At 45.4% G+C, this 26927-nt stretch overlaps 1 protein-coding gene across 3 annotated transcripts in view; it reads left to right on the top strand.

Moving 5' to 3' along the window:
- Positions 1–4364: 4364 nt before the first annotated feature.
- Positions 4365–26927, top strand: part of KLHL6 (kelch like family member 6) — a 67483-nt gene continuing 44920 nt past the window's right edge. For 2 of the 3 annotated variants that reach the window (XR_004349677.1, XM_032630476.1), the window contains exons 1-2: positions 4365–4695; positions 25860–26025. Coding sequence is in view for 2 of the 3 variants with exons in the window: in XM_032630476.1 (XP_032486367.1) it covers positions 4403–4695; positions 25860–26025 (459 nt within the window). In the remaining variant the exon portion in view is untranslated. Of the gene's footprint in view, positions 4696–24208; positions 24344–25859; positions 26026–26927 lie in introns of all 3 variants that reach the window. The other variant, XM_032630477.1, reaches the window with a different exon arrangement.

Below are 26927 nucleotides of genomic sequence, written 5' to 3'. Positions count from 1 at the left end.
TTTTGTTGTAAAGCAGAAACTAACACACCATTGTAAAGCAATTATACTCCAATAAAGATGTTAAAAAACCCCCAAAAAACATTGTAGGTGTTTCTGGGAAATGATATCCTGGACTCTTTGTAGCTCCTAAATCTTCGGTGAACATCCTTACTTCTGTAATGAGAAAAAAAGAAAGTAACACTATCTCCCTCAACCAGAAACAATTTAAGTAGATTTCAAATATAAATATAAAGCAAAAAGGATATAAGAAGCATTACCAATCTTACCACCAAGATATAATCTCATTTAAAATTTTTGATAGGTATATATCTAGGACAGTTGGTCTCAGCCAGGGTGATTTTGCCACTTGGGGCGACACTTGGCAGTGTATACAGACATTTTTTGACTTTCACAACTGTGGAAGGATGCTACTTGCATCCAGTGGATAGTGGCTAGGGATGCTGCTAAACATTCTACAAAGTACAGGACAGCTCCCTCTTCCCCAACAAAGAATTATCCAGTCCAAAATGTTAGTAGTGCCATGACTGGGGAACTCTGTCCTAGGATGTACATATGGTTTTGGTTTGAATTTACAAAAGTGATGCTAAATCTATGTATAGTTTTCTAATCTGAATGTGTTGTATTTCTTCAGGCAGAGAAGGGGAAAGACAGTCTAGGCAAAGGGAATAAATACAACTAAAAGACAAGAAAACTCTAAGCATATTTAGAGACAAAATATGTAGTTATAAAATCATAGTGACAGAATACATCATAATGGTTAAGAACCCAGGCTTCGAAGTGAGCAAATGCAATTGGAATCTTAACTTCATCTCTTTGGGTCAAGGGGCTGAGTGAGTGGGAAGGAAAGATGAGATAGGAGCTGTGTGCTCTTTTTTTAAAAAATAACTTTTTTAAACTTTATTAATTTATTTTTATTTTTGGCTGCCTTGGGTCTTTGTTTCTGCGTGTGGGCTTTTCTCTAGTTGCGGCAAGCGGGGGCTACTCTTCGTTGCGGTTCACGGGCTTCTTATTGGGTGGCTTCTCTTGTTACAGAGCACAGGCTCTAGGTGCGCAGGCTTCAGTAGTTGTGGCACTCAGGCTCAGTAGTTGTGGCTCGTGGGCTCTAGAGCACAGGCTCAGTAGTTGTGGCGCATGGGCTTAATTGCTCTGCGGCATATGGGATCTTCCCGGACCAGGGTTCGAACTCGTGTCCCCCGCACTGGCAGGCGGATTCTTAACCACTGCACCACGAGGGAAGTCCCTGGAGCTGTATGCTCTTAACAAGCCATTAATCCTCTATTAGCCTCAGTTTCCACATGCTTAAGATGAGGAACAACAATACCTACTTCAGAGGACTACTGTAAGCATTAAAAGAGATAATGGTTGGCAAAGCCCTTGCTTCTGGTAGGTGTTCAATAAATGGTGACTATGTTACTATTATTATTGTTAACTTTTTTATTGTCAAACAAAGCATAGATATAGAAAGTGACACATAGGGCTTCCCTGGTTGCTCAGTGGTTAAGAATCTGCCTGCCGATGCGGGGGACACGGGTTTGAGCCCTTGGCTGGGAAGCTCTCACATGCCGCAGAGCAACTAAGCCCATGTGCCACAGCTACTGTGTTCTAGAGCTGGCGAGCCACAACTGCTGAAGCCCATGTGCCACAACTACTGAAGCCCGCACACCTAGAGCCTGTGCTCCGCAACGAGAAGCCACTGTAATGAGAAGCCCGCGCACCACGAGGAAGAGTAGCCCCCACTCGCCACAACTAGAGAAAGCCTGCATGCAACAAAGACCCAAAGCGGCCAAAAATAAAATTAATTAAAAAAAAAAGTATTCTTCAAGACTTGTTTCTATCAGTATAATTTGTGTTAGGGAAGATGGTTGACTGGGGTCAGAAAGGGCAATCCCTGGCCTTAGGAATAGAGATCTTCCTTGAGTACAGCTACCCATTTGTATGGGGACAGAATCTGTTCCTTACAAACATCATAAAGCCAACTAGCTTAGAAAGATATAATTAGACAGTTTTCTCAGTAGTAAAGCTTTTGCCAGTGCTTTGTATATTTTGCTGCCTGGTAGGAAAATAAAGCTTCCACAGAACAGATTTATTTTGCTTGTATCTGTAGAGAATATTTACAAGTTCATGCTGAATCTCAGAACATATCCAGGTTGACATAGATGCACTGATTGTGTTTTTTAACGTTTCTGCTAAAATCTAATCATAGATCTTATCACACTCATGGTACAACTCTGTGTGTGCTTGCTTACTAGGAAAATGGAGGGTTTGGGGGGAAGACAGCAGTTATCGGCTTATGTCAGGGGATGGGGTGGGTGGGCTTGCAAGGTAAATATATGGAACACTATGAGGGAGCTTGGTGAATAGGATCTACCATGAATGAAGAATTGAGTTATATTCTTAATTTTGGTGTTTTGGGGGTGGTTGGATGGAGTTGGATTATGGCCAATGTTGTTTATAATCTGAGAGGTTCTAGAGGACAAAATGCCATGAGAGGCATCGGGTCATGTGTTGTCCTCAGCTGTACTAGAGGGCATAGTTAGAGTCACGGAGGTGCAGTTCTGAGCTCTTCCCTGCCCAGGCCTGCAGGAGGAGTTCGGGTTGTGCGTGTCCTTGTGGCAAGCACAGGGGCATAACTGTACACCAGCCCACCACCCTCTTCTGTGTTAACAGGTCCTGATTGTGTTCAGCTATCAGATGGCTATTCCTTGATTTTGGGGGAGGTGGACTAGTCCCAGTGCATGAATCGTGTTTGGTGCAAGGCAATTGTGGTACTCAATTTATATTTCCTGGTGTTTGGTCTGAGGTGGCCAAGTGACCTAGGAAGAGTGTGATGGGGATTTTAGGAAATAATTTTCTCTCTGATAAAAAGAGAGAGATGGAGGAGAAGAGGCCTGCCCCTTTTCATCCCGATTTTGGACCAGGGTTCTGTGAAGACATGGTGTTTGGTACTGTGCCAGCTATTATGTGACCATGAGGGTACACCTTTATCACACCAAGGGTGACAGAGTGAAAGATGGGAAAATCTTCTGTCCTTGATGACATCACTGAGCTTCTGGATCAACCTGGGACTCCACACCGCTAGCTTCTTATAATGTGAGACTCTTATTGTTTAAACCACTTTTGATGGGATATTCTGTCATTGAAGCCAAAAGCATCGTTTTTTTGGATGCACGCGCAGCTCGTGAGATCTTAGTTCCCCAACCAAGGATTGAACTCGTGCCCCCAGCAGTGGAAGTGCAGAGTCCTAAGCACTGGACCACCAGGGAATTCCCAGAAGCCAAAAGCATCGTGATTGACAGAGCTCTGGATGAAGAACAAGTGTGGGGAGAATATCAAAGGCCCCAATTTTAGGAGTAAGTATCCATGCGTAGAAGAGAAGAAGAGCTGAGGCAGAACTGGGACTCTGGGAGAGGCTTCGGTCACCACTGGCGAAGACAGACAATTGGGCTCCTGCTGATGAGTTTCCTTAGCTATAAAATGAGGAAAGTCATATTAGTGCCACTGGGTTGTTATAAGCTCAAAAATACCTTAACTCCTGTACATTTCCTAGGATATAGCAGGAGTTTAATAAAAGACAGTTATTTCTATTTAATGGAGACCTACAGAGGCAATGAAAATACTTCATGATCCACTACGAGAAGCATGACCAATAGGTGCTGGGTGAGGTCAGGCCAATTTGAGGCTTCCTAGGGCCATCTGGTGTCGACCTACCCTGATTGGTCTTCTAAGAGAGAAGACCCTGGGGGTGGAGTTTCCGGAGACCATTTCTTCTCTGCCCCCAGAGGCATATCTAAAACAATAGACATTTTCGGGGGAAGGGGAACATTAATATTTGCCATGACATTGTTTTCCCCTGAGCAGGGAGGAAGACAAAGACAGATGACATGCAGAGCTGATAGAAATGAGAATGCCAGAGCTAAGTGGGTTTTCCAAGGTTCCCAAGGGACTGGTCTGGGGCATATCATGGGGTCTCAGACTCCTGGGAGGAAGGAGGAGGAGGGTTTGGAATGTCCCCTGCCCATCCCATCATTGACACCTTGGGATACAGAAGCACCAGAAGTATGAATGTAATAACCAGAACCAGAGGCTTCCTGCTCACGGATGTGAGGGGGGTGGGGGAGGTGGACTGAAATAGCCACACAGCACTAATAGCAGACTCTGAGAAGCCACTCCTTTTCACTGGAGTGGCTTCCTACACAGCCTTCTAAGTAATTTCTAAGCTTGTGATGATTACAGAAAGAAGAAGAATAGAAGTTATTGGCATTTGTAGTAACAGGATGAGAAAGTGCAAGACTTCCTGTTATGTGTGTGTGACAGCTGGTGATAAGTGGAGGGCCCTGCACAGGAAATCCGCTCAGCTTCTGCAATGTGACCTGCCTGAAACTTGGGCACTTCTTCAGTCTGGATGTTGATGGCAGGACAAAGGGGCACCTGGACCATGGACAACGTGGTAGAGAAGAGTTTGGAAGGGCCCCTGGCACATTCTACAGATGAACCCTCCCAGAAAAGGGGAGACCTGGTAGAAATCTTAAATGGGGATAAGGTAAAATTTGACGACACTGGACTCTCCTTAATTCTGCAGAATGGCCTGGAGACCCTCCGAGTGGAAAATGCTCTGACAGATGTCATCTTGTGTGTGGACATTCAGGAATTCTCCTGCCACCGCGTGGTGCTTGCCGCAGCCAGCAACTATTTCAGGTCAGCACGCCTAGACCAGAGTCAAATTGGGTGCAGGTCATCAGGGAAATGTGTATTGATGTGAGAGCCCAGTGTAACTAGTTGGCTGTTGCATTTACGGTTTGTATATTTATTTCTGTTTGTGTGTCTATTCAAGATTCCAAAAAGGAAGCTATTAAACTTTAAAGTTTAGAATTTAAGTCATATTAAGAGAGCTTGCGTCATTTAAGGGTAATGTTTATACATTATGGTGAACCGTAATGTGTATATGTCTTTGTTCCAGAGGGTGGAAAATTACCAAAGTTATGGGGATTTTCCCCCCACCACCTGACTAGTGTGTTGGAAACATAATGCTGTCTTTGTTCACCAATAGATGTAGAGAAAACAACGTGGCGACTCAAAGTTATCCAATGATCTGCTGAAAATTAGGGGCTTCTGTTTAAGCGCAGTGAATGGGTAGGAAGGGAAAGCAGTTACAAAGGTGCTTTAGAAGTGAGAGGCCACTAGTTACAACAAATTCAAGGGATCTGGGTTCCATCCCACTCTGCCCCTTCCTGAGCCTGTGACTTGAGGCAAATCACTTAATGCTCTGAGTTTCTGTTTTGTCATCTGTAAGATGGGGACAATAATGCTTACCTCTTAGGATTATTGTGATAATTAAATATGAGAGGGAAAAGAGTCTCACATAGTGCCTAGCATCTCGTAGATGCTCAGTATATCTCTTGAAATTCTTCGCCTCATTCTGCTTAGTTCAGCTAAGAGCTGTGTATTGGGCAAAAGCTTGGGGGTAGGAATGTGGGAGAATCAGGAACCCAGTGATTCTGGATTCCGCTGGATCCAGAGTTCTCCAGATCGATGTAGACATGGTGGGAACCAGTCCCCAAGGGAAATGTGGAAGCAAAAGGGTACTTGGAGAACTTGAAAAAGAAATACTCTTGTAATTCTTCTTAATAAGATTCTTCTTAACTCTTTGTTCTGGCTGAGGAAATTAAAAACTATTTACCTATGTAAATATCATGGAAGGTATTTTATTTTTTCATTTTTTGATATGCTTAGGGGAAAATCTTTGGAATTCAAAAAGCAAGGCTGACAGATTGTTGTGGGGCTGATTAGATACCGTATGCATATGAGGCAGGAGGATATATGGGTTTGTAGGAAGCAGGGCCTGCTATATGCCAGACAGACAGTTATCTGATTTTATTTTTGCAAGAGCGTGATGAAGGTGGCTGATACGCCCTTTTACAGATGAGGAAATGTAAACCCAACATTACATATCTAGTCATTGCTGGAGCAAGGATTGGGCACATTCTAGAAATTTTTGTTTTTATTGCAATACAAACTGTCCCTAGATTGGAGGCTTTATTCCACAAGAAGTATATAAAAGGTAAAGTGTAGGCACGGCCATAACACTGGGTTCACATAGATAAACACATTATTCATTCTACCAATATTGATCATATGATTTCACATTGATCACAGCCCCTTTCAGAAATGAATGAGAGTCAACTTAGCTGATGTGTTGAGCACTCACTTTCAGGTTTAATCTTTTTGTTTTGGGTCACTAGAAAACTGCTATTATAAAATACATACCCGATTAGCGATTTCATTAGCTGCTTGACCGGGCTATGAAACAGGACCGCTGGCTGTGTGCTCTTGAGTACATCAATGCTTTCTCCAGTCCTGGGGTTTCTCAGTTTAAATAAAAGGTGTTTGGGCCCAGGTCCTTCCAACCCTGCTGATGTAGGGTGCTTAGGGAAAGTGTGTGCCAGCCCCAGAGGCAGCAACCAGCAACAAGAAGTTGGAGGCGGCCATGCAGTGCACGTGTCTGCCTGTGGGTGAAGAGTCTCTTCCCAAATTGCGTGGTTATGAAGGGAAATTCCTTCCATTCTCTTTTGATTCTTATTTTGGTATTTCCAAGGTGACTGTCCTCCTATAATGACCACAGTCCTGGAGACAGGATTCATTTTTCCGGTACTACTATTAAAAATAACTTCTGTTGTTGAACACTTATTGTGGGCCAGTCCCTGTGCCGCCTGTGTCACATACACTGTCCCACTTAATCCTCATGACAACCCCCCTGAGGTGGGGAGTTTTCTCCCCATTTCCAGATGAGGAACCAAAACTTGGAGTGTCTCAGTTAACACAGTGCCCAAGTGGGATTTGGACCTAGGACTGACATTAAGTCTGACGTTGCCCCACCGCCTGTCTTGCTTTGTTTCTAAGATTTTGAAAAGGGTTGGTAGCCAAGTTCCTCTTATGCTCAGACTTTGAAAGGGCAGAGAGTCTGCTCTGTCTGAGAAGCTTCTGACATAGCCCTCTGTGCTCTGGAGGGCCTGAAGCTGGTTGTAAAATTATGTGGGGTTTTTTTTCTTTATTCATTGAGAACATAAATATTTTCCACTAAGTGAACCATAGTTTATTTAACCAATCCTCTATTGATAGACATTTGGATTGTTTCGAATTTTTTGCTATTATAAACAATGTTATAATAAATAATCTTATATGTCATTTCATATGCATCCAGGAGTGTCTGGGGGTGCATTTCTAGAAGAGGATTTGCTGCGTCAAAGAGAAATGTATCTGCTGTTTTAATGGATATTGCCAGATTCTTCTTAATAGGGGTTAAATAATTTTGCAATCCCCATGGCCTTGCCAAAAGAGGATGGCATCTAATTTTGGGGATTTTCCCAATCCGATAGATGAGAAACAGTATCTCAGGTTAGTTTTAATTTGTATTTCTCTTATTTTTTATAAGGTCAAACATCTTTTCATATGTTTAAGGGTCATCTGCAGTTCTATTTCTATGAACTCTCATTTCATAGCCTTTCAAACTTTTATTTATATCTTTTTTTTTTTGCGGTACGCGGGCCTCTCACTGTTGTGGCCTCTCCCGTTGCGGAGCACAGGCTCCGGACGCGCAGGCTCAGCAGCCATGGCTCACGGGCCCAGCTGCTCCGCGGCACGTGGGATCTTCCCGGACCGGGGCACGAACCCGTGTCCCCTGCATCGGCAGGCGGACTCTCAACCACTGCGCCACCAGGGAAGCCCCCTCATTTATATCTTTTTCAATCAAAATTAATTTTTATCAAAGTACTATGTACAAGTAGTTAACAAAGAGTCAAATAGTATTTAAAGGCTTATAATGAAAACCAAAAATTCCTCTTCACTTCCTCCACCCTTCAGTCTTGGTCACTAGAGCCCACCATTTTCAAAATTTAGCTGTTTCTGTTTCTTCTGGTATTATATTTATATTTCTACAAAATACTCTTATACTGCTCTTTCTTCATTTCTCAGGGTTAGACATCATTTATTAATTTTCTAGTAGGTCTGATAAGGATTTAGCACTTATACCTAACTCCCTTCCCTTCCCTATCCTCTCTCAATATAATGTTATCACATTTTTCATACATTTGGATTAAGAGTTTACATTATATCTATGAAAACTTGTTTCCTGTTGAGCCAAACTGTGTTTTATGATTACATTTTCTTTTTTGTAAACCTTCTTGTCTTTCCTGAAGTTAATAACTCACTCTTTTTTCCATTTGCTTAGTTTTCAGGGTATCTTTTGCTCACAGCCTCTCCACAGTGATCTTTCATGTAGTCCAAATGCATCAGAGGATCTACCACTTCTTTATCTTATCACTTCCATTACCCTATACAGCTTCTCTGAACCTGCCGCCCAGCTGTTGTCTAGCTGCATATGTAACCATGGTGGCTGTAAATAGGAACTATATTAGTAACTCAGACAATGTAGTTCCCTTTGGGGGCCTATTTAAAAGCCTGCAATGGAATGAGGAATCTGGGAAAACACGTAGAGTTGAGGCTGAGAAAAGGGTGAGGGGGAATAAAGCTTAGAAAAATCGAGGGAAGCACAGATTTAACACTTATAATAATATTTTTTTAAAGTGTATAAGATTACTAGTGTCTTTTATAAGATTGCTCCAAAGCTGCCATTTGTGTTTTGTCTCTGGACAGGTCCCCAGATCAAAGTCATTAGAAGGGCTTGTGCATCCTGCATACAGGGCCCCACTTCCCAAATGATCTCCATTTAAGCCAGTGGTTCTGTCCATTTGCAGGGGAGCAACTCACTGCAGAATATGGCAAATTCTGATGTTGACCCATGAGGGCAACCATGCTGTGATTCCCAGGGTTGGCAGAGGGAGGGGGGTAGTGCTGATGTAGGGAGGGGTCACCAGGCTACTCAGTCCTACATGATGACTGGCTCTTCCTCCATGAATATATAAGCTTCCAGGCTGAGGCTGTCAACACCAAGCTCCTTTGTTGCTGTTCCTTGGCCCCTGCCTTGCACCTCAGTTCCTCAGTCTCTGGGTCTTGTTCCCTGAAGCTATGATAAGGGGACTTTAACCACTAGCTACAAAAATCAAGCACAAGGCCAGGAATGGGAAGGGTGTTGTGGGCACAACCTATGAATAATTATTCTATATTAACCAATTACTGGATGACAGAAAGGGGGGCAAGAGGCTACTCATAATTTCTGTTTATATGTAATCCTTTGCATTTTCTCCATAACGACGTAAGATATCTAGAAAGGAGCCAGTAAGTGCAGGTGATAGAATAAACAAGGATGAGCTACAGCCATCTGGGTCTGGCTTGAAAATCTGGCTAATGGCAAAAACATTGAGGATTGCTCCTGCCACAGTGGGTACTGCTGATGAACTCAAATGGACTGATGATCGTACTTGGCATTGATTGGCACTGGGTTCTGTATTTTACACTTCAATATTGTCCTTTTGGCAGAACCAATATGGTGGTTAATATTTAAGTACTATAGATAGGTCTATAATCTCTTATCTGCAGTTTCAAAATCCCCAAAGTGCTGAAAACGGAAAAGTTTTTCATAATTTATTAGATGGCCAAATCCAACAGGAGCCCCACTCATCTCCTCTTCTGAACCGAGAGGAGGCTACTTAGAGTCTTTATTATTTCACTTAGGACAACTATTCATATACTCACTGCTGAGGTGCTAATGTGTTCGATTAAGGAGTGCTGGAGGTACTATGTAGTATTCATGATACGGTAATAGCCAAACAATTCTGAATGCCAGAGCACATCCAGCTGTAAGATTTTAGGGTAAGGGATTATGGAACTTTCTGATAAAGTTAATTTGCATTTTGGTATTGTTCTTCTACCTTTTCTCATCTGCATATTTTAGTATACTTGTAAACATAGTTTATGTATAATTTGCATCTTGCTTTGCACCCTTTTCTCTTATAACCTTTCCCCCATAGTGCTCCATAGTTTTCATAACTACTATTTATTTATTTATATAGCTACCATTTTTAACAGAAGCATAATAAGAAAATCTTTCGTCGTGAATATAGGTTGCTTCCAAAATTTTGTTTTTATAAAGTACGTAGTACTAAACACCTTGTATTAAGTACTTTTCACAGCTTGGAAAGTGGAAAGGCTAACATTTTTTTTAGCATTCATTGCATGCCAGGAACTTGGTTGGATTCTTTTTCATTTCATTTAATCTTTACAATGTTGGCAATTAAATAACGACAAGTAGATAGCATTGTCTTCATTTCACCCTCCAGAGAATTCACTTTGCTAGGAAGAACGGTTTCCCTACTGGGATCCAAACTGAAAACAGACCTCTCCACTGGGCAGAAATATGGCTGTTAGGACATTTCCTGTGCAAGACCATTAACTCCCCTTCCCTGCCGTGCACTAGTTTGGTCTACATAAGCTGAAAATGAGGAGAAGATGTAAAAATTATTGCCTCTGTGTGCTTGCACGCACATGCACAGGCAGGATATAGTAGGAACACTCACCCAGTTTGTGTCTGGGGGCTGAGCTGACAGATGCTGGTAGCAAAGACCCAGCATGCCTTAGGATACTGGCCTGGGTCAAAGGGCTAAGTGAGAAATCAGGAGGCAGGTCAGGGTGTGAGGTGAAGAGACAGTATGCTTTCAAAGTATAGGATCTCAAAAACCTGTGGGACATCATTGGGGCTGGAACCAATAGCTGTCGATATAGTGGAAAGAACACGATCTTAAAGTTCTGTCACTGGAATTTGAGTCCAGACCCTGCCCCTTCTTGGCTGCGCAAATGTTGGAGGAATCGTTTGGCTCCTCTGAGGCTCAGCATCATTATCAACAATACAGTGAGGCTGGGCTTCCTTGTTGGCGCAGTGGTTAAGAATCCACCTGCCAAGGCAGGGGACACGGGTTCGAGCCCTGGTCCGGGAAGATCCCACATGCTGCATTGCAACTAAGCCCATGCGCCACAACTACTGAGCCCGCACACCTAGAACCCGAGCTCCGTAACAACCGCAACAAAGAGTAGCCCCCGCTTGCTGCAACTAGAGAGAGCCTGCGCGCAGCAATGAAGACCCAACAGAGACAAAAATAAGTAAATAAATAAATAAATTTATATAAAAAACAAACAAACAGGAAAACAATACAGTGAGGCTAATGATTTGTGTCTACCTATCCTGGTGAGTTATTGTGAAATACACATAATAAAACAGATTCACTCATAAATTTATTTGCCTAAACATTTTATGCATGGTAATAAGTCATATTTCTTAGTTCCAAGGAATAGAAATCAATTGGCTCTTTTGAGAAGGGGATGTAGGTAGGTAACTCACAGAATCCTCCAGAAGGCTGGAGTACCAAACTCAGAAAACAGACAGGAGCAAGGGAGGCCAGGCAGTAGCCAGGACCACAACCTAAAGCCATCTAGAACCCTTGTGGGGAGGACTCCCTTGCTGCTGCAGGACCTCGGAGGCCAATGCTGACACGGCTGTGGCCCCTGGCACTGCTGCCACTGCAGTCTCGGGAAACTGGAGGCTGCTGCTGCTTCTGTTGCCTCTACCAGAACAGGTTTTCCTCTGTTCCTGCCTTTGCACCACCAGCTCCCAGTTCATAGCCTGGTGTTGGTTTAGCTGATTGATCAAGTCTGAGTTACACATGTTAGGGTATTAACTGTGACAAGCTGGAAAGTGAGCATGGGACTTCGCAGCTTCTAGATAGGGAAGTGGCTTCTGCCACAAACTACATCTCATTCGGAGGGAGATTTGCCACACCTCAGGAGGGTTTCAGATGCTGGGCAACCAAAAATTGCCAAGGGTCCATTATATGCAGGGGCTATGTGACAGGCCTGCATCAGAGGCAGAATAGGGCTTAAAGTAATATGAGATAAACAAGTATTAGGGAATTCCACTGCTCTTGTCACGTATGCATCAGAGATAAGGATTCTGAGATCCTAGAAGATAAGAGGACAATTACTTGCACTTTCCTTCCTCCTCTCCCTCCAAATTGTGGGTAGCCCTGGGCATACCTGTGAGAGTATATGGCATCATCCATCATATATGGACTAGAATCAGGCTGAAAGTGTGAGCTACCACTGCAGTAGCTGGCGTTCAGCACACCCTGTAAATGTTTGACATGAATAAAAACTTGATCTTCCTCCTGCAGGTTCTGTCACTAAGTGGCATCCTGGTCAGAGCAGGAAGTCCTCAAAGAGTTGGGAGGCCATTGCACAACTTTAGAAAAGGGAAGGATGATAAAGTGTGGTCACCATAGGAAAAATTAGAAGGAGCAGTGAGAACATCCAAATGCTTCAGAATGTTGTGGATTCAATAGGTCACTCATGTGACCATCTGGACACAGATGTGCTATGCCTACAAAGTGACTCCTGCAGACCTTTCTTAGGATTGGAAGATGCTGGGCAGAGGTTGCCGCCTTAGGGCAGAAGTGCAATCAGGTCCTTTGAATTTTCAATAAAATGTAAGCTCTATCATCTCCACCCTGGTGTCTAGGGCATGTGGATCTTCTTTCAATCAAGAACAGAAAAAAATATTCTTCTCCAGTTTTTTTTTTTACATCTTTATTGGAGTATAATTGCTTTACAATGGTGTGTTAGTTTCTGCTTTATAACAAAGTGAATCAGTTATACATATACATATGTTCCCATATCTCTCTTCTCCAGTTTTGAATAATGTTCCGTGTAGCATTCAACTAAAACACAACAGAGAAATACTTTCATCATTTACATCTTAAGTTCTGAGCTTTATCCCTGCATCAAGTACATGGATATGTAACAGTCTCTTTATGAAAATGCCTTTACAGAACTAAATTCTAATATAGTAAATGCCAAACAGTCCCTGAGAAGAGATGGCCAGATGCAGAACATCTGTGTTTTTGGTAAAACCTCCTTGGACCTCACCATCCATCTCATTGCTCAATGTTCCTGTATTAGTCAGCATTCTCTTGGTTGCAAGGGATAGGAACTCAGAGTCAAACCAGCTTAGGCAAAAGAGGAAGGTATTTGGCCACATAACCAAAGCATAGGAAGGGCCGGAATGTAGCAGAGCCCAGGAGGAAGAGGAACAAAGTCCTTGAATGCAGTCAGGGAGATTTCTTCGCATCCATTTGGCTTCTCTCTCAGGTAGGATTGCTCAGGTGCACTTCTGCCTCATGATGGGGAATTTGCCTGTTGGCAGCTCTGAGACTCAATTCTCCCAGCTTTTGTTCTAGGGATAAACTGAGAAGCTAGCTTCAGTTTGAAAGTCCCCAGGAAAGACTGATTGGCTCAGCTCCATTCAATTACCCAGTCGTAGACCAATCACTGTCAGGAACATGGGGCACAATGGTCAGCCCAGCTTAGCTCAGGAGTCTACTGTTGGACGAAGAGGTGAGTGTGTGTGTGTGTGTGTGTGTGTGAGACACAGAGAGAAAGAGAGATGTCTATAAAAAAGGTGAAAAAAAAAAAAAAAAAAAAAAAAAAAAAAAAAAAAAGGTGTGAGCTCCAAATTGAACCACATAGTTTGAGTGGAACCTGGGTGGGGAGAAGAGCATTTTCCAGAAAGAGGAGGAGGGGTACTGGACAAAAGGAAAAATAAATTTCCATTAAAGACAGATAACAGATCCTGGCTTACTTTTTAATTAGCCAACTTGTTATACTTCTGTATTTGCATTGGCTGTCAGGAAGCTCAGTGCGTCAGCTTTCCTTAGCCTAGGTTTCCGTGATATATTCTCCTCCTACTTTAATTCCTTAGTTCTTATCTTCTTTCTGTTGTTACTGTTTTATTTTATAATACCTCTGCTGCTTTAGTATAAGCCGTCTCAAGTTCTTTTGGAGAAGCCATTTCTGTATAAAGATAAATCCCCATTGCTATGAAAGAATATCATTTAGCCAACCTGTATGTCCTCTGCCAGCTGTAAGGATTCTTTTATTCTTTTAGTACATGTAACTTTTATGGAAACCTTCAAGGCCACAATAATTGCAGGAGCGCTGACACTGTTAATGACTTTAAGACACAGTCAGGGGGCTTCCCTGGTGGCGCAGTGGTTGAGAGTCCGCCTGCCGATGCAGGGGACACGGGTTCGTGCCCCGGTCCGGGAAGATCCCATGTGCCGCGGAGCGGCTGGGCCCGTGAGCCATGGCCGCTGAGCCTGCGCGTCCGGAGCCTGTGCTCCGCAACGGGAGAGGCCACAACAGTGAGAGGCCCGCCTAATCCAAAAAAAAAAAAAAAAAAAAAAAGACACAGTCAGGGACTTCCCTGGCGGTCCAGTGGTTAAGACTCCTTGCTTCCACTGCAGGGGTACGGGTTCCATCCTTGTTGGGAAGCTAAGATCCCGCATGCCATGCGGCCAAAAAAAAAAAAAAAAAACCAACAAAAACCACACAATCAAACCAAAAGTTGCATCATAGCTTTTTCTGAGGAGACACTCAGGGATCTATAAAAATTAATGATCAACAGCTTTGCATATAATGACCCAGGTCTTGGGTCAAGTAAGAGCTGACTGGCATTCAAGAGATCACATCATGAAGAGGGAGCTCAGGCTTGCAGGGGGCTGGTGTTGGGGGAATTAGGGGAGGAGCAGATGCCTGGTGAATAATTCCAGGAAGGTGAGGTTGGTGGACACAGCACACAAAAGAAACAGGACAAAGAGAATGGAGATCAGGAAATTAAGGAAAGTTCTCAAAAGACTGGCAGTATCCTTAAAGCTCAGGATGGCAGGTTGGCTTGGCAGACGATGTCTATTTTATAGATGACCCCGAAGAAGGAGCGGGGGAGAATTCTTAGTAATTGCTGTGAAAAGCTGCACTCCTCCCACACTTCTTCGTGTACCACTAGTGATCTGTAGGCCTTTAATTGAGGAACACCGGATCATATAACCTCTCTTAAGGTGCAAATATCTGGGGGTTGGGGGCACAAAATATTAAGCTTTCAGTACTATGGTGTTGAGTGGGTTTAGTGAAATTCCACCCACTTACCCATTCATGTATTCATTCAACTGGCACAAATTTATCAAGGCCAGGCACTGAGTGTACAAAGATGAATGAGTTATGGTTCTTGTTTGACTTCGAAATAAGTTGGAAGAGAGAGACAGGTAAATCAGTGTTTCAGTACTGGGTAATAAGGGATATGATAGAGCTCTGCTTATGGAAGGGGCATGAAATTGTTACCGACCCTTTAGAGTCATGCCCCAACAAGGGTCCTCCTGCCTGGTGTCGCTCGTGCCCATAGAACGAGACCGAGTTTGGTTCTGAAGCAAAGGAAAGGTTTATTCTTTGATCAGAGAATGGAGAAGTGCCAGCTGTCACTCTAGAGCACACACTCTCCCGAGAGGCCGTGGGTGGGGCTACTTTTATAAGGCTCTCCTCGGAGGGGAGGGTACCGAGTTCTCACTGGGCTGGCGCAGGTGCGCTGCCCACACTCCGAACTGCAGTGCAGGGCACAGCATCTCTGCACACGGCCCACCACCTCTTGAATTGCGGTGTTGAGCGCAGCGCTTCTGCTCAGTCTGGGAGCTGAGGTGTCCGGCCCGGTGCTTCTGCCCAGGGAACTCTAATCCAACGAGTTAGGTGTAAGGCCTCTGCACACGACCCCCTACAGGCAAACTAAGCACAAAAGAAGACGTTAGACCTTATCTTATCAGCTAGATTCTATCTTATTTTTCCCTGGGGACCCCAGTGGGCTTTGCCAGTGACAAAGTCAGACTGGAGAAAAAGCAGCCAGCGAAGGCTTCCTGGAGGAGGTGATATCTGAGCAGAGTTTTAAATGATGAGTAGGCATTGGGCCAAGGGGATCAAGAAAAGGGAGAAAGGGAGCAGTGTGTCCAGGCCAAAAAAAGCCACATCTGGGAAAGTATCATGCAGCGTAAGGACAGGGACCACAGAAAGTTGGAGTAAAGAATATGTGTGGACCAAGAAGGCCAAGAGAGACGGGCAGGGTAGGATAGCATGAAAAATTTGTTGGATTAGGATGGAGAGTGTGAAATGTACCTTATAGGAAGTGGGAAGACGGGGAAGGGTTTTTAATGAGAGTGATCCAACCTCTCTGTTAACCCTTTGGGCGGTGATGTGGAGGCCCTGATAATCTAGGGAGACCTCAGGTGGGTTGCAGAAATTACAGGTAGAGGAAATGAGGTCGGAATTAAGGCTGAGGCAGTGGGGAGGGGAGACAGTCTCAAGTGACATTCTGAGTCCTCTCTAAGGGCCCTCAAGGCAGCCAGACAACAGAGAGCCGGACAGAAAGGAGGGGGGCAAGCACTGGCTGGTGAGAAGGGGAGGAAGAAAGCAGGCTGGGGGACTAGAAGAACAAACCATACTTCTCTGAGCTTCAAGACTGGAAAGAGAGAGAGAAGGTAGTGTAATTTTATCAGTCCTCCACCCACCCGTGCCACCCCACTGTAGAGCCAAACCTGGAAACAGAGCAAGTAATTTCTTTCTTTCTTTTTTAAAGATTTGTTTATTATTTATTTATTTATTTGCTTTATTTTTTTGGCTGCAGTGGGTCTTAGTTGCGGCACACGGGATCTTCGTTGAGGCATGCTGATCTTTCGTTGCGGCGCGTGGGCTCTTTGTTGTGGTGCATGGGCTTCTCTCTAGTTGCAGTGTGCAGGTTTTCTCTCTCTAGTTGTGGTGCGCGGGCTCCAGAGCATGTGGGCTCTGTAGTTTGCGGCACTTGGGCTCTAGTTGAGGCACGCGAGTTCAGTAGTTGTGGTGTGCGGGCTTCTCTCTAGTTGTGGCGTGCGGGTTTCTTCTCTCTCTAGTTGTGGCGTGGGCTCCAGAGCACGTGGGCTCTCTAGTTGAGGAGCATGGGCTCAGCAGTTGTGGCACACAGGCTTAGTTGCCCCGAGGCATGTGGGACCTTAGTTCCCCAACCAGGGATCAAACCCACATCCCCTGCATTATAAGGCAGATTCTTTACCACTGGACCACCAGGGAAGTCCCAGAACAAGTAATTTCAAAGTAACTCAAGCTCTGAACTTTTGTGTGTGTGTTTTTAACACTTTGAGGGAGAACACACCACAGCTATTAAAATCTGGTTCCCCTCTCTTATCCACATCTCTGATCGCTGCTGGCTTTTAGGATATCTTTGTATGAATTTTAAAAAAGTTCTGTCTGGGTGGACCAGTTAGAAATATGTGCTTCTTTCCCTGGGGACTGTTGCTGTCCACATCAGGGCTCAGGACTTGGTGAGTGCAGATTGGATGTCAGCCCCAACTCTGGCCCCGTCTGGGCAGCTCTGAGGGTAGCCCAGCCTGAGGTAACTCCTCCTTTGCCTCTTGCTTCAAAACTCCTCTCCATCCCCAGCTAGAAGATCTCCTTTCGCCCTCCCACTTTCCTCTGGATTCTGTATCATAAAAGCTCAAAGAACAGGCCTGGCAGTCCGGATTCCTCTGTGGCAGCTGGTGGTGGGAGAAGTCTGGAACACATTTATGATCATCTTTGCCCTGTCACAGTAGGGATAACTTTTAGGACTGGGGAAGCCTCAACATTTGAATAACTTAGAGTGAGGATTGGGACCAGTTCGCATGTTTTTAAGTGGTCAGAGCCAGGGAATGCTCAGAAAAATCTCTAAGCAGAGGCTGATCCTTGATTTCCGGATCATGACATGGAGGCCATAAGGAAACCAACAGTGGGGCACTTGGTGGGGGGGGTATTGAGATGGAAAATGTTTGGAAAAAGAGAGTGACAAGGAGCCTCCAGGGCAACAGCCTAGTCAGGATGTGACAGTGGATAGTAGGCACAAATGTTGACTCCCAGACTAAGGGAAGTGAGAATCAGAGCAGACCTCATTGAAGGGGGTTGTGAGGGAAGCGGTGTTTCGTTAGCAGAAGCCAGGTTTCACCTTTGGGCAAGGAAGTGGAAGATGTGCAAAGCAAATTAAAGTGAAGAACAAGCACCATGTTTTGTAATGTAAAATCTCAGGTAGGAAGGCTTAGGATAAACACCATGGGCTTGGGGTTCTGATTTAGAAAAATCACTGGAAATATAGTTCTTCACACACACACTTTGCCTCCAATCAATTGGTCTTGGAGGTCCTTGTTATTTATTCTCATGGCAGTTAGAGGAGAAATGTGGGTTTGGAGACAAGGGGAGTCCACTGGCCCTACAGGAGCAAGTATAGGACTGAGCTGCACGTGTAGCTTCCTTTTCATCCATCCATCCATCCAACAAATATTGAGTGCCTACTATGGGCCAGTAAATAAGAAGTGAGAGAGAAATAAAATCCAACCCTTGCCATTAAGATCCTCATGAATCTAATAGAGGGAAAAGACACATTAAAAATAGGCCCTATAGAGTGTACATAGAGAGTCCTGTCTGCAGCCCAAAGGTGTTGATGTAAACAGAGGCACATGTTGGAAACTGCTAGCTATTGATACATCATGGGATGGGGAAGTGGGTGCACAGATCAGACTGTGAAGAGCCTTGTATAGCAATGTTGAGAGTACTTTAACGTTTCTTTTTCTGGGCACTTTTTATTTAGTCTTCTTTAGCATTTGGTCCCAGTTTTTATTCAGGATTTCTCTTGTCCAGTTGTGTCGGTCAGGACTGTGCATTGCAAATGGCAGATATTCAGTTCCAATTGGTTCAAGCATATAAAAAAAGAATTTATTTGCTCACATGATTTAAAAGCCCAGTGGTATTGGTTTCAGGGTTAGTTGGACCATTGTGCTCATATAATGTCATCAGGGCTTAGTTTCACAGTCTGTCTCTTGTCTCTCCTTTGTGTTGGTCTGTCTCTCTCAGGGGGGTCTTCACACATGGAAGCAAGAAGGTCTCCAGCAGCTCTGAACTTTTATTTCTCTCAGCTCAGCAACTGCAGTGGGAAGAGAGCTTCTCTTTCCCAATAATTCCAGAGAAAGTTCTGGAATTGGTTTCAATTGGACTGGCTTCTTCCTGGGCCCATCTGTGACCCAATCACTGTGGCTTGGGAGACATCCTACCAGACTGGTATTGCAGGAGGGGTCGTTCCCCAAAGGAAAATCTGGTTCCTCCTCCTAAAGCGATTAGGAATGATGCTGGGCAGCCAAAGCAAGAACTTCCCGTTATGTCTTTGTGGCTGAATCATTGCTGAATTCTGGCCGCAAGCATTTGCTGTGACTGATGTTGAGCCTGTCTGACCTTGCAGGTCAGTAGAAGCCCTTCTTTCTGTCACAAATTTGGATGGGCTGAGGCCATCCATGGCATGCAGAGGCCTCAGCAATGGTCCAGTAGGGCTGAGAGGGACTCTGATTCTATAGAAACATGGCTGGCGTTCTGGGTTCCCTAGGGGTACATGTTCGGCATCCTTGAGGAATGGTGAACTTGGGCAAGGAGCTTAGTAGAGGCAGTTCTTTTGAGGTCTGATGATGTTTAGAGTCAGGTGGGGGCAGCTCTGGGGTTCCAGCTCGTCTGTCAGCTTGGAACAAATACTGAGCCAGCAGCTGTGAATTCAGGGAGCTGACTCCAGGCCCCAGAGAGAGACAACAAAGTGCTGTTACTCATGTCTCTGGAGTGGAAAGAGAGATGCCCATGAACCTCCCAATCCCCTGAAGGCATCCCTCCAGGTGTGTGAGATTTACATGTGCACAGCAGATTAAGAACAGGGAATTGTGCACTGTTTGTGACTAATGGTTTTGCCACCACATCCTGTTTCAGAGCTACTAGATCTGATGAGATGTGTTACTTGAATATAAGCTGCAGGGGCTCTGTATAAACAGCTAAGTTAGAGAAAGACTTAAGAGGCCAGGACAAGACCTGCTTCCATCTAAAACCCCACCAGGTTGGGAAGGGGAAGAGGAGTACTACCCCCATTCCCACTTCCAATTTGGGGGCCAGCCCTAGGCCTCACGGAATTCTAGGAGGGCTGGATCTCAGAAGATGAGCATCTACAGGGAGGGAAGACTTTCAAGGACATATCTGTCCCAGAACCACAGCCAGTTTCCTCGACCTGGACCTTTGTCCTATCTCCTCATTCTCAGGGTGAGCCAAGGGGAGCTGGGTTGGAAAGTGAGGTGACCTCCCTCTAGGGCATTGGTTCTTAAACTTTGGTTTGCAAAACAATTATGGGCGGGGCCGGGTGAGCCAGATAACGTTCATATTCCCACTGCCAGAGATTTTGATTTGGTAGGTCTAGGGTGGGTGAGGTTCAGAATTCTGCATTCTTAGCAAACACCCCAGGAATTCTTATGCAAGCTACCCATGGAATATACTTTGAGACCCACTGTCCTTGAGGTTGGAGTGTCTGCAGGCCAAGGATGTGGGCAGGACTCATGTGTTGGGACAGGGTCTACATGGTAGGGCTTAGGGAACAGCTTGAGGTCAGAAACTTGGCTGAGCCAAATGCCTACATACATCCTTTGTTTAGGAAATGGCAGGTGGAAGGTTTGGAGCCTTCAGCTTAGAGGTGCTGGGGGACTATAGTGATGTCATCCCTTGCTAGGTCACCCTTGCATCTGCTGACTCCCTGCTTCCTTTGGAGTGGAAACCCCTTTGATTGGCCATGTTGGGTTTATATCCAATAATCCTTTCTTAACAATATAATGTTCATTGAGCAGCACATGATTACTAATTTAAAAATATTTTTAGCCAATGTAGACATATAGACATATAACCTTAAGTAGAATTTAACTCGGTTTGCAACCAGTGTTAGAGCTATTTCCAACCCTGAATACCTCACTGATGCAGAAGAGTTAGCTCCTGGTATGAACAGGATGGCGAAGGGATTAGAAGATGAACGGAGCAGGGGTCAGCATGGGTGGAGCTGGTCTAAGAATCAGAGAGTGGGGGTGGTGGAGGTGAATATTTGTTTATAGGACTGTGATTGGGGTTAGAGGTTCAGGAAGCAGGAAGTTCAGTGGCAGGTGTGGAGGCCTCGGGAGGGAGGGTGGGCCATAGCGAAGCTGGGCTGTTGAAAAATCCTGAGTGGACGACATTTAGGAACTGTTGGAGCATCAAGAACTCATTGAATTTGTGAGTGGAAAGTTCTCGTGTGGGTGTGTCCTCTTTAAGCTCCAGGCCCCAGACTCGGTTCTCTATGGGCAGCCTCTTCAGCCTCATCCTTCAGAGAGTGTTTGATAATTCTTGGAGGTGCAGATTCCTGTCAAAAGCAAACATATGAGGGCTAGAAGCACAAGCTCATTCATTCATTCTCTCTCCAGATATTTACTGAGTCTCTACTAGGTTCCAGGCACTATTCTAGCCTCAGGGATATAGCATTGAACGTGGCACAACCCCTGCCCTCACTCAGCTCACATTCTAGCAGGGAGACAATTATTAAACTTGCTAACAATAGATGTGTAATATAATTTCAGGTTGTTACAGGGTTATGAAGAAAAACAAAAGAGATGATGTTAGAGAGTGACTGTCTTAGACTGAGCGTCAGGGATGGTCACCCTGAGGAGGGGACGTCTGAGTAGAGACCTGAATGAAGTCGGGAGTGAGGTTGGCAGAGCTTGGTGGGGAGCGAAGCCCAGGCAGAGTGATGGGGCCATGGCCTGACTTTATTCCAGGAGACTATTGGGCCCATGACTGTCTTCATGGCTGTTGTGGGAGATGAGCTCTATTTTGGGATTGGCACTGACTCATTGCTGAAGTATTGGGCAACTGACTCCCTACTCTGAGATTATTTCTAACTGTAAAAAGAGGATCTTCATAGCCACCTCTGTTTTACAAGAATCTCATGAGACTTGGTCAGTGTCTGTCTAGAAAATATTGTTATTACACAAAAATTTTATTTACCTCCTGTAAAAGCTAAGGGGGAAATGGTTAGTAACTAACCCAGCTGTGCTCTTGGGGAGCAAAATGTGGTCTGGTTCACTCAGTGCTGACACTTAGTTTGACCCCCTAAAAATGGCTTTGAATTACTGCTGATTTTCTTGATTTTAGTGCACTGGTGAGCTCCAGATTAAGAGCCCAAAGTCCTAGGTTCTTGTCCCCATTCTATTGCCGACAACCTGTAGGGTCCTAGGCAATTCACTTAACTTTTACCTCAGTCTATCACCTATAAAATGGGTATAATAATCAAAAGAGATGATGCTGTTTGCCCTACAAAGGCTATACACATAAATGTGAGTGATTACTGTTATTAAAGTGGAAACCTAGGGATGGCCCATTTTGCCCAGGGGGTCCCAACTTTGCTAAAGTGTATCCATGGATCTCCTGGAGAGCAGCAGGAGGCCTAGGAGTTTGGTCTATGAGAAATATGTAGTTTTCTCCTTAGTTTCATGTTATCTGTGTTCAGCATGGTGTCTGGGGCCCAGGAGAGTTTATTTAGGTGGCAGAAAATCAGTGAAAAAGTCTCAGAGGAAAGCAGAGAAATGCTGGGACTTTGGGACCCAAACCAGGCCAAAAAAGCCCCAGAGGAAGGACAGTCTTTGGAGCACTTCCTTTCCTCTCTCTCCCATGAACATTTACTGAGCTCCTACTGTGTGCCCACACCACGCTAATGTCTCTAAGTCAGTTTGTGAGCAGCCCTAGCCCTAACTCTATGCTCAATGGGTGGTGCACAGCCGTGCAGGGACCTGACTGGACCAAGCCCAATGCTGGCAGGTCCCGGCTTGTGAGTCAGAGTGCGGTCGGCTGCCTGCTCCGAGTATCTCCCACAGCCTGCCAAGATTCTTCTGACCTGGTCTGAGACGCCTTCCCTTAGTGAGTGCTGGTTATTGTTCCAGCCACTTGGTGAGTGGTAATTATCTTATTCTTCCCAGCAGCCCACTGGGGTCAGGACCATTGTTATATCATTCCACAGAAGAGGAAACTGAGGTTTGCTCCCTTGTACAAAGTCACGTGGTGAGTTAGCATCAGAGCCTAGACAGCCCAGCCCCTCCACCTTCCAAAAGCCAGCACTGCAGCTCTTCTTCCCACCCTCCTCTAGGCTCCTGGAATCACGCTGCTTGTGCACATGTACACCCACACACATCAAAACCCGGAAGGTGGGCTTCCCTGGTGGCGCAGTGGTTGGGAGTCCGCCTGCCGTTGCAGGGGACGCGGGTTCGTGCCCCAGTCTGGGAGGATCCCACATGCCGCGGAGCGGCTGGGCCCGTGAGCCATGGCCGCTGAGCCTGCGCGTCTGGAGCCTGTGCTCCGCAACGGGAGAGGCCACAACAGTGAGAGGCCCGCGTATCGCCAGAAAAAAAAAAAAAAACCCAGAAGGGCGTGAGAATTTACCTACTTCTGGGGTGGCCTGTAACTAAGACTGTCACAAGGTGCTGGAATATCACAGCCCAGCTTCTTTGCCTCTTTTGGGGACAATTCTGGAATGTGTTCTCCAGAGGTCCCTTGCAGGACTAGGCCAAAGTGACTTTCTGTATGACTTCGTTTTGCTTGGCCTCCTCCCCTCCCTCATCTTGCTCCCCCATTCCCCTATAACACATCACTAGCTATTGAGGGTTGGCTTCAGGGGATTCCAGACACCCAGTTAAGTATTGGCTGAGCTGGGCCAGGATGTTATTCAGTGACTGATTCCAAGAGAATTCAGAAGCTGTCTAGCAGTGACAGCCTGATCAAGAGTCCAAATGATCCCAGAGATCCCAATAATCATGTCACATGGGACCCCCAAAATACATAGGCTTCAGAAGAGCCCCTTGAAGTGCAAGGCATTGAATGAGACAATTTATATACCTATCTCATTTAATATTAAAACATCTCTACAGTAGACTTTTTCAGTTTTCATTAGAATGTTTGAGATCATGCAGATTCAACAAAATTCACCTTTTACTGATTTTAAAATCACATTTTAGATGAAGGGGTACTTCTAAATTTCACTTTGGTAGGATTCCACTGATATGTTGCCTCAGTTACATGAAGCTTCATTTTACCCCATCATCACTGCCCACCCTCTCCTGCTAAATGTCCTGTTACTCATATATTCATGTACACGACATTCATGTGGGTAACATTCACTTTACCCCCTGAGATGATTGCAGATCTGGGTGACCCAACAGCAGAGTTCAGGACTGATGCTCTGGAGCTGCGCTGCCTACTACAGTGGCCACTAGCCACATGTGGCTATTGAGCGTATGAATTATGGCTGGTCTGGATCGAGATGTGCTTTAAGTGTAAGGTATACCTGAGGGATTTTGAAGACTTAGTATGAAAAAAAAGAATGTAAATTATCTCATTAATAACCAAAAATATTTACTACCTGTTGACATGATAATATTTCTGTATGTATTAGGTTAAATAAACGATTAAAATTAATTTTATCTCTTATTTTTTATGTAAAAATTATGGTTACTAGAAAATCTTAAATTACACATACAGCTTGCATCATATTTCTATTGGGCAGCTCTGCTCTAGAGACTCAAAGGGAGATTTAGGGAGTGAGGTTGTCCGACTCCTCCCAGGAAGACAGGCTGAGCTGGGAAGAAATTGTGTGGTTGCTGTAATGGCAGGGTTTGCTGTGGAATCAGGAGGCAGCCAGGTGAGTGCTTCATGACCTCACTTTACATGTGTGGTTCCACAGATGGCTCTGTGCCCCTCTAGCCAAGAGATTTTATGGCTGAAAAAACTGGCTTGTAAATCAGTCGTCTGCCCAAATGACACCACTGCTCCTCTGGTTCCAGGCTGGCATTTGTTAACTTTGCAGAATTCACATTTGCTCTCTGTGTCATGCTATCATATTCTTGTTGGGGAGGGGGCAGAGGCCAGCTGAGAGAGGAGAGAAGAGGAGGGAGAAGGGTAGGAAGATTATTATTGATTAAAAAAAAGACAAGGGTCTTCCCTGGTGGCGCAGTGGTTGAGAGTCCGCCTGCCGATGCAGGGGACACGGGTTTGTGCCCCGGTCCGGGAAGATCCCACATGCCGCGGAGCGGCTGGGCCCGTGAGCCATGGCCGCTGAGCCTGCACGTCTGGAGCCTGTGCTCCGCAACAGGAGAGGCCACAACAGTGAGAGGCCCGCGTACCGCAAAAAAAAAAAAAAAAAAAAAGACAGGAAGAAGGACAGAGGGAGACCCAGGGGAGAAGATCTCATGGGCTAAAACAACAGGTTCAAACATCAGCTTGTCGGGGCTTCCCTGGTGGCGCAGTGGTTAAGAATCCGCCTGCCAATGCAGGAGACACAGGTTCGAGCCCTGGTCCGGGAAGATCCCACATGCTGCAGAGCAACGAAGCCCATGCACCACAACTACTGAGCCTGCGCTCTAGAGCCCACGAGCCACAGCTACTGAAGCCCGCACGGCTAGAGCCCGTGCTCCGCAACAAGAGAAGCCACCTCAATGAGAAGCCTGTGCACAGCAACAAAGACCCAACACAGCCAAAAATAATAAATTAAACAAAAAAAAAATCAGCTTGTCAAATGATTTCTTCCTCTCTTTCTCTCTCTCTTTTCTCAATGTCTTTCTTCCTGACTTTTTGATGTTTGTTCCTGGAAAACCATAGCAGTTACCTTTGTTCTGTAGATGAGGAAATAGGGGAAAGCAACTGAGGAATGATTTCCAGAGATAAATAGGTGGCGAGGCAAAGGGAGTAGGAACAGGATTTAGGGGTGTAATCCCTTTTGTGTTGGGGTGGAAGTCCCAGCTCTAGAAAGTACACTCTGTCACCAGCACTCCACCCTGGTGGATACTGCCTCAGTTAGCACAGTTTCTGGGAAAAGGCTTTGGCACTGTCACAAGCCTCCGGAAGAATTCCACACTTTAGGCCAATATAAAGGAGCTCTAGATCCTACCAGGTGTGCCAGTAGGGCTCCTAGTGTCCCTTCAGATCTGGGACTGCCTTGGGGATGACACTTGAGCCCAGCAGAGCAGGACACGTTAGTTCAGTAAGCACTCATGGAACGTCTGGTGGGTCCCGGGTGCTGAAGGATGGAGAGCAATCGCCCCAGGTCCCGACCTTGGGAACCTCACTGTCCCATGGGGGCAGACAGGTCTGAAGGGGGTCTGTTTAGATTTGGAACCAACGGTCACGGTTGGACTCACATTCACATGTCTCTCTCCCAGGGCCATGTTCTGCAATGATTTAAAGGAAAAGTATGAGGAGAGGATCATCATCAAAGGGGTCGACGCGGAGACCATGCACACTCTTCTGAACTACACATACACCAGCAAGGCGCTGATCACCAAGCAGAACGTCCAGCGGGTCCTGGAAGCTGCTAACCTTTTCCAGGTGTGTGAACAAACAGGCCCAGTGCTCTCCTCTGGAGAGAAAAATCAGCAATTCTCTGGAGACCTGCCTGGCCTGGCTCCCAGGCCTGTACCTGGGACACACATACACACTTAGCTGGGCTTGTGCTTACTTGAAATTTCCCGGGGAGTGGAGAGCTGAGTCACTGACCCTTTAATGCGATGAAGCCAGGGGAGCTTGGTGCCTAGAACCTACACTTGGTTCCTGACTCCAGGAACAATGACTACAATTTATAGAAGTCTAATTGGAGTGGGGACTGCAGTCGCCAATTCATATATGTACCTTCTACTCCTTAGCACAACCCAGGGAGATAGTCACTTTCCCCTACTTTGTGGGTTGGAAAAGCAAGGCACATAGAGAGTAAGACACAAGGCTGTGATTTGAACCCTGGGCTTTCTGAGCCCAGGGGCCACATGTATGCCACTATACCATGCAGCCTCTCAGGGAGCAGTGTCTAGATTCCAGGGGAAGCAGGAACTTCGCTGCTCAGCAGTTTGTGGTGGGTGTGAAAGAAGAGCACTTCTCGTGAGGGGGTTCACGGAAGATGAATAGAGAACCCTCAGAATTAAGTTTTATTGTTTGCACTTAACTGTGTTTCAGTCTGATTATAATAATTATAGTTAGCTTCATAAAATAATTAGACCCACAGATTACATCAATTGCATCCACAATTATCACAGGAGATCCAGCTTGAGTTACCATCTTTGCTAGGTCTAAGATTGCACCTTGAGCTCAGTTCCATTGGGTTATGACAGAGATTAACCCACTGAGGATGTCGAGATTTATGATAAACAGAGTGCAGGGACAGGCCAGGTCATTCCCAGGGACTGAAGACAAGCATCAGATCTTGTCCATGGTTTGGGAGTTTGGGAGTTGGCATCCTC

This window comes from Phocoena sinus, chromosome 4 (genome assembly GCF_008692025.1).
Source record: "Phocoena sinus isolate mPhoSin1 chromosome 4, mPhoSin1.pri, whole genome shotgun sequence".
NCBI lineage: Eukaryota > Metazoa > Chordata > Mammalia > Artiodactyla > Phocoenidae > Phocoena > Phocoena sinus.
Note: the sequence above shows the minus strand (reverse complement) of the source record. Positions and strands in the feature narration are given on the sequence as shown.